The sequence below is a fragment of the Gilbertella persicaria genome (genome assembly GCF_025201335.1).
Source record: "Gilbertella persicaria strain CBS 190.32 chromosome Unknown B0P05scaffold_8, whole genome shotgun sequence".
Taxonomy (NCBI): Eukaryota; Fungi; Mucoromycota; class Mucoromycetes; order Mucorales; family Choanephoraceae; genus Gilbertella; species Gilbertella persicaria.
The window spans coordinates 486,298-499,500 of record NW_026251969.1 but is presented as its reverse complement, the minus strand read 5'-3'; the positions used below and the strand labels follow the sequence as shown (position 1 = coordinate 499,500).

The window sequence follows — 13,203 nt, the reverse complement described above, 5'->3', positions numbered from 1 at the left end:
ACGATATAGAAAACCTTTTCTCTCTCTCTCTCTCTCTTTTAGAATGAGCCATGTCACAGAAATTTATTATTATTGAAAAAGGGGAAGTGAAGGGGAACTACAAAAATCAAGTAACACAGTTAAAAGAAGGGAATCCCATAATATGGATTTTGCTTTTAGAGTGTAGATCCTTTTTTTTTTTACTAGAAAATTCTTTAGTGAATAAAACCTTTTGTAAACAAGTATAATTTATTTCTTATTTTACTTAATCTATTCTCCTTAAAGAAATCTTTATGGTTTTGCATTTATTTCACACTTTTTTGTTTGGACAACTCAATGTGCCAAATAACTAATTATAGTGCTCCTGTCTCCTTTAAGTGCCACAAACATAATTTGTTACTCCTCAAACTATTCACGGGTAACTTTCTTTTTTGCATTGACCATGGCTTACACCGACGCATTTCCGCTATAAGCCGTTTTATCCTAATCATTTTGCATGATATGACAACCATTACAAGTCAAGCAGCATATTCGGAAACTGTTCGGAAACTGATTTTAATTTATAATCCTGTTTTATATTAAGATTGGTTCTTTTTTTTAAATCCATGTTGATGGGAAAAGAATGCAAAATTGAGGGATGCTGTGTCCAGTCCCAAGAATTCCATCTTAAGGAAACATGCAATACGCCAGATATATCAACACTTCTGCAAGACCTATACCAGATCCTGTTTCATTTTCCTTCAAGTATATTGTTCTTTTTTCAGGATCTCTATAAACACCTTATTCAGCCCAAGAGACCTTCTTGGAATATCATGACCACAATCACAATAGCCATATTACATGCTATGCGGTCAATAATGGTATCAGTCAGTCTTGATTTCTGGAGAAGAATGCTCAGATTACCCTATTTTGTATTGTATGACACAAACACATTTATTGCAGCCACATTTGAACCAACACATGCTTCATTAAAAGGCGTATTAAAGAATCAAGATGCTGAATACATAAAAGCTGAATGGATTTTACCGCCCGAGAGTGAAGAAGAAAAAGTGATCCTGTTCTTTCATGGTGGTGGCTATTGTCTCAAGGATTGGTTTAGTTTTATTAGACTCTCTGAAAGATTATCTAGCTATACAGCTAGAGCTGTTTTTGGTAAGCGTAACACGACAACAATTTCCAATGGGTTAACATGCATACAAACAAACAGCTGTCAGCTATCGACTGGCACCTGAAACTAGATATCCAGGGCTCTTTTTGATGCAGTTCAATCCTATTTTCACCTTATTGAGTATTATAAGATTAAGCCCCAGCATATTACTATTATAGGTGATTCTGCTGGTGGTGGTCTAGCCATGTCTCTCTTAATGTATCTTCGTGATCACCAATATCCGCTTCCAGAAGCTTCCGTTCTTTTATCTGTAAGTGACACGAAAGATAACTTTTTTTTTGTAACTATCTCTATAGCCCTGGATTGATCTTACATATCAACATCCTAGTTGGTCAGAATCCTTTCTTGTGGATTTTTTACCTCCTCGTCCTGACAAAAATTCAATCGTGAATCCGGCCTGTCTCTATCTAGGACTAGATAATTATAAACAATTAAGTTCTCATACATATGCCTCTCCATTATTTTCAAATCATTTCGAGAACCTTCCTCCTATTTTAATACAGTCTGGTGAATGTGAGACAATGAGAGATGAAATAAGAGTCTTTACCAAACGTTTGCAACAACAACAACACTCGACTGTTTTTCGACATGAAGAATATGAGGTATTTTTATGCTTTACAAAAAGACAATAATCATATTTCAATAGGATATGGTACATGATTTTCAAGTATTTGATTTCCCACAGTCATTTTTAGCCTTGAAGCATATTCAGCAATGGCTCGCTTTTTGTCGAAATGATAAAAATGGCGTATGTCTCTAAAGAAACCAGTTTTATGTTTTTAAAGTGTATCATTATTCACAACATTAAAAAAAATAAAAATAACTTCTTTGCTGACCTTTCATATGACAGTAGTGGTTGTTCATAGCATGTATACTTCAAGAGTGCGACGCTTTTAGCAAAAAAAAAAAAAAAAAAAAAAAAAAAAAAAAAAAAGTGTACCACAATGGTGAGAATAGATAAGACCCGTTTTTTGATAGATAGAATAGAGGCACGTGACTTTGCTTTGACAAATGTCAAAGTGTTACATAAAAAGGTTATCACTCTGCTTATCTTTATTGTTCCGGTCGTACATAAACAGATGATACAAATCTCTTTTTTTTTTCAATCACCCCTTTTTCCTTTCTATCACTTTTCTCTTCATCTATGCGCTTAGTTCCAAGAGAATTAGATAAACTTTTACTACACCAAGGTAGTTGATGTATATGAAAACAGCTAATCATTCTTTTCTCAGTTGGCTTTCTTGCTCAAAAAAGATTGGCTCGTGGTGTTAAGTTAAACAAGACTGAGGCAACAGCTTTAATTGCTTCACAATTACTTGAGCTCATGAGAGATGGTTGCTATTCTGTAGCTCAGTTAATGGATATTGGCAAGCAAATGTTGGGTCGACGACATGTTTTACCTGATGTTTTTCAAACATTGCATGAAGTACAGATTGAAGGCACATTTCCAGACGGTACTTATCTTGTCACAGTCCATGATCCTATCTGCACAGACAATGGTGATTTAGAAATAGCATTGTATGGCACTTTCTTTCCTATTCCTGATCAAGACAAATTTCCATTAGTAAAAGATGTAAAAAAGACAGATGCACCAGGCGCGATTGTTGTGAAACCAGGGAAAATCGAACTGAACGCCGGGAGAAAAAGACTATCCTTGTCGGTAACAAATTATGGTGATCGTCCTATTCAGGCAAGTTGGACAACAACCCCAAAAATGAAAATAACTGACTTGAGTCATGTATAGGTAGGGTCCCATTTTCACTTTATTGAGTCCAATGCAGCGCTTCATTTTAATCGTGCCCTTGCTTATGGTATGCGACTCGATATTCCTGCTGGCTCTGCAGTTCGTTTTGAACCAGGTGATTTCAAGACAGTCACACTGGTTGAGATTGGTGGTCATAAAGTCATTACAGGTGGAAATGGATTAGCTACTGGACCATTGGATTTGATTCGTTTGCCAGAGATTATCAACACACTTACGATCAAAGGATTCAAAAATGATGCGAATGCACCCTTATTACCAGCTCCCAGCTCTAATTTCCTTGATCGCGAATACTATGCTGATCATTTTGGTCCCACCACAGGTGATTTAATTCGTTTAGGCGACACAGAATTATGGGCTCGTGTCGAAAAAGATTATACAATTTATGGTGATGAATGTAAATTTGGCGGCGGTAAAGTGTTGCGAGAAGGCATGGGACAAGCCACGGGCAAACTAGACCATGAAGTTCTTGATCTTGTGATTACCAACGCATTGATTATTGATTATACTGGTATTTACAAGGCAGATATCGGTATCAAGCATGGTATCATTGTTGGTATCGGTAAAGCAGGCAATCCAGATGTGATGGATGGCGTGACTCCTGGTATGGTTGTTGGGTGTGGTACGGAAGCCTTGGCAGGCGAAGGCAAGATATTTACCGCTGGTGCGATTGATTCTCATGTTCATTTTATTTGCCCTCAATTATGTTACGAAGTAAGTCAGTCATTATGTTCGATAGATGGAAATATTTACTATTTATACTTTAGGCTCTTGCAAGTGGTATTACAACCTTAATTGGTGGTGGTACTGGTCCTAATACAGGTACGAATGCAACCACTTGTACTCCTGGTTCTCATCATATTGAAATGATGATGAAGGCAACAGATGATATTCCTTTGAATTTCGGATTTACTGGTAAAGGTAATTGTTCCAATAAGGAAGAACTAGTGGAGCATATCCGAGCGGGTTGTATTGGTCTCAAGCTGCATGAGGATTGGGGCACTACACCTGCTGCCATTAATGCTTGCCTTGAAGTTTGTGATGATTTGGATGTGCAGGTAAGGTAGATTATATGTTCGTCTTAGTCTAATTTTGTGAAGGCCACCATCCATACAGACACATTAAATGAAGCTGGTTTTGTTGAATCGACCATTTCATCATTTAAAGGACGCACTATTCACACATATCATAGTGAAGGTGCTGGTGGTGGACATGCTCCAGATAGTAAGTCAAATAAATGGAGAAGAAGAGAATGATTAAATAGGTCTGTAGTTATTACTGTATGTGGCGAGCCCAATGTCCTTCCCTCATCCACAAACCCAACAAGACCATTCACAGCCAACACATTGGATGAACATGTTGATATGTTGATGGTATGTCATCATTTATCAAAGACAATCCCAGAAGATGTTGCATTTGCAGAAAGTAGAATTCGAGCTGAAACGATTGCTGCAGAGGACGTGTTGCATGATTTAGGTGCTATCAGTATGATTAGTTCTGATTCACAAGCCATGGGCCGTATTGGTGAAGTAGTTCTTCGCACTTGGAAGACGGCCAGTAAAATGAAGCAGCAACGTGGTAAACTGCCAGAAGATATAGATTCAGAAGGCGATAATTATAGAATTCGGCGCTATATTGCTAAATATACCATCAATGTGTAAGCGCCTATTAAAGAAAAAAAATTACTCATGTTATATACTAGTGCTTTATCTCATGGTATTGGACACCTTGTGGGTTCTATTGAAGTGGGTAAAGTGGCTGATCTAGTCTGTTTCAAGCCAGAATATTTTGGCTCTAAACCTGAACTTATTCTCAAGGCTGGTGTGATTGTATGGGGACAAATGGGTAAGAAAGTCAGCTATGTGTACCCAGATAAGCTTGATTAAGTCTATATAGGTGATGCAAATGGTTCCATTCCAACAACAGAACCAACTATATCCAGACCTATGTACGGTGCTAATCCTTCAAGTTTATCTACTTCATGCATGATTTTTGTATCCCGATTATCTGTAGATCAAGGTATCATTGATAAATACAAGCTTCGTAAAAGAATAGAACCTGTCAAGGGATGCCGTACTGTTAGCAAAAAAGATATGCACTTGAATGACGCCATGCCTAAAATTACTGTGGATCCAGAAACATACAGGGTCCAAGCCGACGGACAAGACTGTGTATGTGACCCTGTTTCTTCTCTACCGCTAACTCAATCTATATACCTATTTTAATATATAAACAATAATTATTTCGGAGGAGTAACAAAGAAAAAAAAAGTCGAGACCATGTTGAACGATATGCTGTACAATATAGGAACTGTCAAAATAGCATGGCAATCTATATTTACATTGCATTGTTCTTAAAATGAAAGGAACTTGCGTATGTGTATCATCTTTTATACTCTGGGGCACCTCTCGAGATCCACTTATTTTCTTGTATGGTAATAAAGAAATCTACTTTAATCTCATACCTGATCGGCCATTAGAAAAAAAAATCTGTGCGTCTGTCTCTATAAATGCAGAAAGAATATCCTTAATTAACTTTGCTCTTTTTTTCCTTTTCTTCATTATTTCTTTGCTATGGTATCACGCTTCACTGAACACATTGACATAAGTTACCCTTGGGAGCTTTGGCATACTGACTCCCCAACTGAATCTCTGTATCTGTCTTTTACAGAAATACTTTCTCCGTCAACCTCTTCTTCTGAAGAACTTGGTTTCACGCCATCTTATTTTAGTTTGACAAAGAAAAAGCCTTCCTCCATTAGTACAGAAAAGGCGCCTATCAAGTCAAAACTGAAACGTTTTCTAAGTTATCGCAAGAACATTGCCTGAATTCCATAGAATATACCCTTATTGTAAATAGAATAAAGGTATCTTTATGTTAGATACACTTCAAACAACAAATTACTCCTTAAACGATGTTGGGTCCCTGATATTGATTTGCTATTTTTAACTATTCCTGTCCAATCATCTGTAAGTAGAATCTTGTGAGATTCTGGAAGCAATAATATTGACTGAGGAGGAAGGGTATTTCTTCTTTTTTTATATTGCTACACGTTGTCAAAATCAAGAAATCACTAAAGAAAGATAGCGAAGCGTATAAAGTAAGTCAATCAATCAGATAGAGAGCTGTGGGACTTCATCGCGTCAATAGAAGAAATTGACTATGTAATTAAGCTGATTTGTGGTCCCAAATGTAACAGTGCTCAGACCAGTTCAAATCCTGTATAGGACTCTCTTGGATTTTCGATCAAGAGCTTTTATACCTGGGACAATAACAATAGTCTCTTGAGCGTGTTAATCCTGTAATAATACTCAAATTTAACTCACTCATTTACACTAACTTACATTAGCAAGAAAATAACAGTTTTCTGCTGTTTTTTTTTTTTTTTTTTTTTTTTTTCTTTTCTTTTCTTTTCTTTTCTTTTCTTTTCTTTTTGGCTAATTCATCATCAAGTATGACTTGCTACGAGTAATCTAATATCAGGGATTTATTTCATCTATACATAAAAGAATGAGTCTTGGTATAAAATATGGGCTTTTCAATATTCTATTGAGGTAGAAGGTTTTGTCAAAAAAAATCGTATGATCTTGAGGAATATTTGTGCTTATGTATATGAAATGAAAAAGAGTATTCTCTAAAAAAAAAGCATTTAATATTTCTACCGAGCATATGATCAAAGCAAAGAGTATTCTTTGATACAATCCGTCAGACTTTTATTTTGATAGATTTATCATCCATCATTTCAACTTCCAAATATTTTTTTCATCGATTCCATCTACACATTCGCAATTTCAATGTCCAATACGTTAGTTTGAATATGTTTTAAGCTTTTTTGCTATCAGTTAATTTGCAAGGTAATGGAAAAGTTACTTGTCTGTACACCTTTCAATGCAATCATTTTAATATTGATTGGCTAAGCCACTCAATTCCGAATTTAACATCCTGGAGAAAACACTACCCTTGTCTTTTTTCCACGATCTGATCAAGGTGAGTTCCGTAATGATCAAAAGGCTTGTGTTTTTATTCTGTTTAATCTATGGACATGGAATAATAATATCTTTCAACGGAGTAGCTGTGTATGTTTAGCACTGTTCAGATATAAGGTCGCACTGAGACTTGTGTAACAGAAAACCTATACAGCCCTGATTTGAACATTTTTACTCTAGATGTCATATAAAGTGTGTTGGCCATAAATATTCATAGTGCATTATATTTTATCTAGAGTACCAAGAAATAGAAGGATAGAAATATAGGCACTTTATGATGCAAATGTGGAGCAAATGAACATAGGCGGCTATTGAAAGCGTAATACGATTTCAATTCTTCTCCCGCCACATCTTCTGCTGGGAGCTGTATAAAGACGCATTGATTTGACTTTGATACAATATCAAAAGATGCTGATATTTGCTTTCTGAACCTATTGATTTAAATAAAATAACATTATTGCTGGTGAGATATTGCACCAATGTGAGAAAGAACGGTTGCGAGGTTTTTTGTTCGTGTCTTGCTATTTTTATAGTACAGTTAGCAAGTAAACACATTGTCAGAAACTGTAGCTTCTTGCGCACATTTTGAGTATTTAAGATTATCAACAGATTTGGCTTTTCTTCCTTCAGCGTCAAAAAAAGCTTAAAGATCTGTTAACTTGATGATTTTCCTTTGGTTTTGGGAGATTTTGGTCATTTTTTACAAGTGCTTTTTTTTTATAATCCAAATCAACTCCAAAGGCACCGTGTAGCAAAATGAGACCGCTAGAAAATTGAACGGACTCGCTTGAAATTGGTTCTAGGAAGCTAGAGAAGTAAGTGCTGTTGATACTGCTAGAGAATAGCATGGTCATAGTTGAGCGGACTTCGCGAGAACCTACTTGCACCAAGCCTTTAAAGCTAGAGGTGTTTTTGATTTTGAAAGAAATTCAGAGCTGAAAAAAGATACCTTGCAGTGGAGTAAATGTAACAGAGAGAACATACTCAGTGGTGTCTTTCTTAGGTACGACGATAACACATTTAGCAGAGTCTCATATATCGCCTAGTATGGGACTATGCTCAGCATACTGAGTGAGAAGAGATCGCATAAATTTGCAAAAAAAAAATTCTAAAATTCGTAAACATCAGACGTCTTCGATGGGTGTAGAGGATTCCAAAAAAAATTATAAAATGCTAAAATTTATGCCGACATGGCAGGTATGCCATCTGTGTACCCAAAAAAATATTCTTTAGAAAAAAATAAAATCACTGCTTTAAAATTAAACAAAAGTAATTTTTGTAATGACAGAAAATACAAAAAGAAGAAAACATTTAATTTTCCGTTTTAAATTAATAAAAAAAAGCTTGTTTTTTATTTTTTTTTGTTTTAAATTAATAAACGAGTCTACCGGATGATGATCTTACTGTCTTAGTTTAAAGAAGGGATTACTGCCTGGTAGATTTGTTTTTTATTTTAAAACAGAAAAATTGAAAAACAAGCTTTTTTTTTATTAATTTTAAGCAGAAAAACTAAAATTTTCTACTTTTTTTGTCATTGTAAAAAATATTTTTGATTTATTTTAATGATTTTAATTTAAAATAATGTTTTTTTTTATTGTTTTTCAGAAAATATTTTTTTGAGTACACAAATGGCATATTTGTAATTTCGGCATAACTGTTAATATTTTTATTAATTTTGAAAATGCTTTTTTTTGTAAGTCTATTGCACTGATCACGAAGGCCTAAGGTGTACGAGTTTTTCCATTGCTCTAACTATATTTTTTGTAGAGTTATCACTAGCGTAAGCGATGGAAGAATTATGTGCTCAGAGATGGAAGATTTTCTCCACCGACAGAAGAAAAGCGCAATTGCCTGTACTGTGTTCACATCGGCAAAAATCTTGGCAGTAAAAGGAAGCAAAACGACCAATTCAAAGACTAGAGCAATAGATCGTTCCTATACACGCAACTTCGATAAAAACTGCCAATCTTGGCAGTAAAGACCAATTCCGTAAAAGTTTAAATTGTATTCTTTTATACTTCTTATTGGACATTATTGATAGCATTATTATATATTATTGAATCATATAAACGTCTCTTTTGTTACATATATATACACATCATCTACATAATATGTTCTATACACTTTCATGATTGGTTACATGGATCCAATCATACACTATTATATCCATCGCTAGAAACATCATTGAGAGGCGACCACAAAAGAGAGCAACAGAAAAAGAATATATTCAATGCATACCAGCAACTCAACCTTGAAGACCAGAGCATTAAATAAGAGCAGAAGCACAAGCATACCCACGGACTAATATGAGTTACTCGCACATAATTCATCTAAGCATTACCTCTCATACCAATAAACCACACACTTGAATACCTACAACACACTTGCATATATTGTTAGAGAAAGGACATCAAGATCAACAACATTTCTTACCAAAAAAATACCAGATAGCACTCATAAAACCATATCATCCAGTTATCCACCAAGAGTTGCTACCCATAGAGTCAGCTGTACGTACTAGAAGAGATTCCTTTCTTTAAAATAAACCTACACAAATGTATATGAGGATATGAATTAAATAAGATATCAAGCCTTACCTTGAATACGAGAGAAAGGTTAACAAGCTATAGTAGTAAACAAAAAAAGAGAATCACCAAGTGGACATGAAAGTAGTGGGCAACATCAAAACTCAGTGACCATATAGAGACAAAGTCAGACAAAGTGAGACAACAGACGAGCAAGAAACCAAGTCAGTTTGCACCAAAAAATAAATAAAAAAAAAGGTCTAGACACTATTTCAAACAAACAAAAGGGTCAATGCAAACATCAAAGTCTTGCCTAGACTAGAGAACCTATTTAATTATGCTAGGGACTGTTAGGGATAACTAAGAAAGTATACGATTAGAAAAAAAAAAAGATCAATTTGCAAGTATCTTATTAGCATGATGAAAGGAGTCTTGAGTAAAGAATAAAAGAGAAATTCTACGTAATCAAGTACATCTTTATCTTATTAGTTATACAAGATGACATTCAATTAGTAGTGACTAACAATCTCAACTTTTTATTCAAAGTGCAACATTGGTAGTAGTTCTTTTTCTTCTACGATCATGAGTCCGTGTAGCCTCAATTGGTTATGGCAATGGTGGTTGTGAAGCAGACACAGAAAAAGAACTGGAAGAAGAACTATAACCAACATTGCCAGTAAGAAAGCAGAAGGAGAGACAACAGAAAAAGGCGGTAAGTAGTTTAGTATACACGAAAAACCTGCAGCCATATAAAAGAAAAGAGAATTGAAGTTCAATATAAATAATAGATTACTGTTTCATTGCTGAATTCATTCTGTTCAATAAGTGCTTGGACAGGCTGAGTGATGTGCAAATAAATCATTTGGCTTAGTATTCTTTTTTTATCTGAGGGTCAGTTGAATTGACAGTGAAATAAAGAAAAAAAGACTTGCTAACTGAGTTGATTGCCAAAGCAAATATGACTTATACGAAATAAAGCAAGGATCAATGGGTACACAAAAAAAGTGATTTTTTTGTGAACCACTCTCTTTCAAACATGTTCGCAGAGTACCGAATAGAAAGAGAATGGTTCATATAACCATGACTAGAGAAGGGTTAGTCCTAAAAAAAATACAAATTGCATAAATGTATTAATGACAAACACCCTGTCCACTCCAAAGAAAAGTGTTTTGAGAATATAGCTGCTATTAGCCTTATAATGTCTCTATTCTTTTTATGTTGTCCTATAGATTTTTTTCTTGACACAAATAAATCATTTGTCTTTAGACGTGCTTGATAAATCACTGGTTTCTTTAAGTGATAAATAATAAAAAGCCTGCTTATTGTGTGAAATATAGTCAATTGGCAAAGCATTTTTTATAAATAAACAATTTTTCTTTTTCTTTTCTTTTTCATAGAATGACTACAATTACTTTCTCTTCTTTAAAAAACTGTACATTCATACAGAAGTGGTTGCTTTTGGTGTAGATGGAGTGTTCTCTAGCCATTTCCTCTCTACTTAGTACTATGCGAACATGTCCGATAGATGATGGTTCATAAAAAAAGGTTGATGCATAAGAAGCCTGAAAAAAAATACTTCATTTTAGTAAATGACTACAGTTGTCTGCTTTGCTCCCAGAAACCCAACTTGGCCTAAATGGACAAGATTGGCCTCTGTATTGATCGTTTCTCTTACAGCTAGAAATTAATCAATCCTTTACCTCGCAATCTTAGTTGTATAGGCCAATATTATTGGTACTTTATAAACAAGACTATCAGTTCAAGCAAATTTTTTCGCCACCGTGCAGTTGTATGGTTGCTATGGATGTCGTTATCACGCTGCTGTAACAGGGAACCTGGTCAAGAAATTGATGAACAAGAGCATTCAAAAAAAGCTCAAATTACTGGAGCCATTGTTTGGGAAGTGAAGACATTGTCGACAGCTGACAGTTGCTTTACAAATAAAATTTTTCAATTATCGCTTGTTTGATTGGAGTTTGCTTAAATTATCCAAAGGAAGGGTGTAGTTGACTTATGAGAAAGATTTCAAATAGAACATAGAAACCATAGAGAGCCATAGCAAGCATAGCAATCACACAAAATAGTATAGGCAATTGCGCTTTTCTTCTGTCGGTGGAGAAAATCTTCCATCTCTGAGCACATAATTCTTCCATCGCTTACGCTAGTGATAACTCTACAAAAAATATAGTTAGAGCAATGGAAAAACTCGTACACCTTAGGCCTTCGTGATCAGTGCAATAGACTTACAAAAAAAAGCATTTTCAAAATTAATAAAAATATTAACAGTTATGCCGAAATTACAAATATGCCATTTGTGTACTCAAAAAAATATTTTCTGAAAAACAATAAAAAAAAACATTATTTTAAATTAAAATCATTAAAATAAATCAAAAATATTTTTTACAATGACAAAAAAGTAGAAAATTTTAGTTTTTCTGCTTAAAATTAATAAAAAAAAAGCTTGTTTTTCAATTTTTCTGTTTTAAAATAAAAAACAAATCTACCAGGCAGTAATCCCTTCTTTAAACTAAGACAGTAAGATCATCATCCGGTAGACTCGTTTATTAATTTAAAACAAAAAAAAATAAAAAACAAGCTTTTTTTTATTAATTTAAAACGGAAAATTAAATGTTTTCTTCTTTTTGTATTTTCTGTCATTACAAAAATTACTTTTGTTTAATTTTAAAGCAGTGATTTTATTTTTTTCTAAAGAATATTTTTTTGGGTACACAGATGGCATACCTGCCATGTCGGCATAAATGTTCACGGAGTTTTAAGACATATATATTTTGACAATGACAGTTTTGTGGTATTTTTGTGTTATTTTTATAGTATAGCTATCGAGCAATATCGCATCAAGGAATGGCTCATTTAAGCCCTGATTTAAGTGTTTTCATTCTAGATGCCATATGGATTTTGTTATCAATAGATCTTTCTAAAGCACTTTATCTTACTTTGAACATTAAGAAGCATAAGAAAGTAAAATTATAGGCTTTCTATAATGCGAATGTGAGATAGATGAACATAAAACATACTAGATGCCTGTTAGTATAGATCTAAGATAGAGGAAAACTCCAGCTGGATCAAAAACCGAGGTTCTGTTGGGAGCTGCATAAAGACGCATTGATTTGACTTTGATACAATATCAAAAGATGCTGATATTTGCTTTCTGAACCTATTGATTTAAATAAAATAACATTATTGCTGGTGAGATATCGCACCAATGTGAGAAAGAACGGTTGCGAGGTTTTTTGTTCGTGTCTTGCTATTTTTATAGTACAGCTAGCAAGTAAACACTTTGTCAACTTGATAATTTTCATGAATATTACTCTTTGATTTGAGGCCAAAATGGTAATTTGTCTGCAACCATCTTACCAACGACTCTCCACTTAAATCACCTACCATTCTTTATTAATTGAAACAGCACTACTTGATATCCAGTTATTTCAGAGGATGCACTCATGCGCTCCAACGTGATCAACCTATTTTCACCTTTCGTCGTGCAGAGTCGGATACATCTAGCATTGATTATATACTTGCTTCGCCTCCCTTCGCTGAAAACATTCTTTCATATGACTTTGAGTTCTTCTCTCCAAAGTGAACTAATCATGCTTTTTTCTCAGCTACTTTTTGCTTTGTACGAAGCAAACAAGGCCAAGGTTTGTGGCGTGCTCACCCTGACCTGGTAGAAAACTTTTATTTCGTTAAAGCTTTGAATTCTGCACTGAATGATTATCATTCACTGATAGGAATCTTGTCTAAAGAGTCATGGCGCTCACCACA

General features: G+C 34.5%; 3 protein-coding genes across 3 annotated transcripts; 2 read left to right on the top strand and 1 right to left on the bottom strand.

The window, feature by feature from the left end:
* Positions 1-570: 570 nt before the first annotated feature.
* B0P05DRAFT_531267 (Alpha/Beta hydrolase protein) lies at positions 571-2,040 on the top strand. Its single transcript, XM_051576951.1, has 4 exons — positions 571-1,131; positions 1,243-1,397; positions 1,444-1,749; positions 1,794-2,040. The coding sequence occupies exons 1-4, from the start codon at positions 585-587 to the stop codon at positions 1,905-1,907; spliced, it is 1,122 nt and encodes a 373-aa protein (XP_051437662.1). The 5' UTR covers positions 571-584; the 3' UTR covers positions 1,908-2,040.
* Positions 2,041-2,188: 148 nt separating this feature from the next.
* On the top strand, positions 2,189-5,373 carry B0P05DRAFT_531257 (urea amidohydrolase alpha subunit). Its single transcript, XM_051576950.1, has 7 exons — positions 2,189-2,837; positions 2,892-3,623; positions 3,677-3,967; positions 4,010-4,133; positions 4,182-4,566; positions 4,612-4,754; positions 4,806-5,373. Exons 1-7 carry the CDS (start codon positions 2,472-2,474, stop codon positions 5,132-5,134), a joined length of 2,370 nt encoding a protein of 789 aa, XP_051437661.1. The 5' UTR covers positions 2,189-2,471; the 3' UTR covers positions 5,135-5,373.
* Positions 5,374-10,983: 5,610 nt separating this feature from the next.
* On the bottom strand, positions 10,984-11,836 carry B0P05DRAFT_531251 (uncharacterized protein). Its single transcript, XM_051576949.1, has one exon. It carries the CDS (start codon positions 11,571-11,573, stop codon positions 11,406-11,408), a length of 168 nt encoding a protein of 55 aa, XP_051437660.1. The 5' UTR covers positions 11,574-11,836; the 3' UTR covers positions 10,984-11,405.
* Between the last annotated feature and the right edge of the window lie 1,367 nt (positions 11,837-13,203).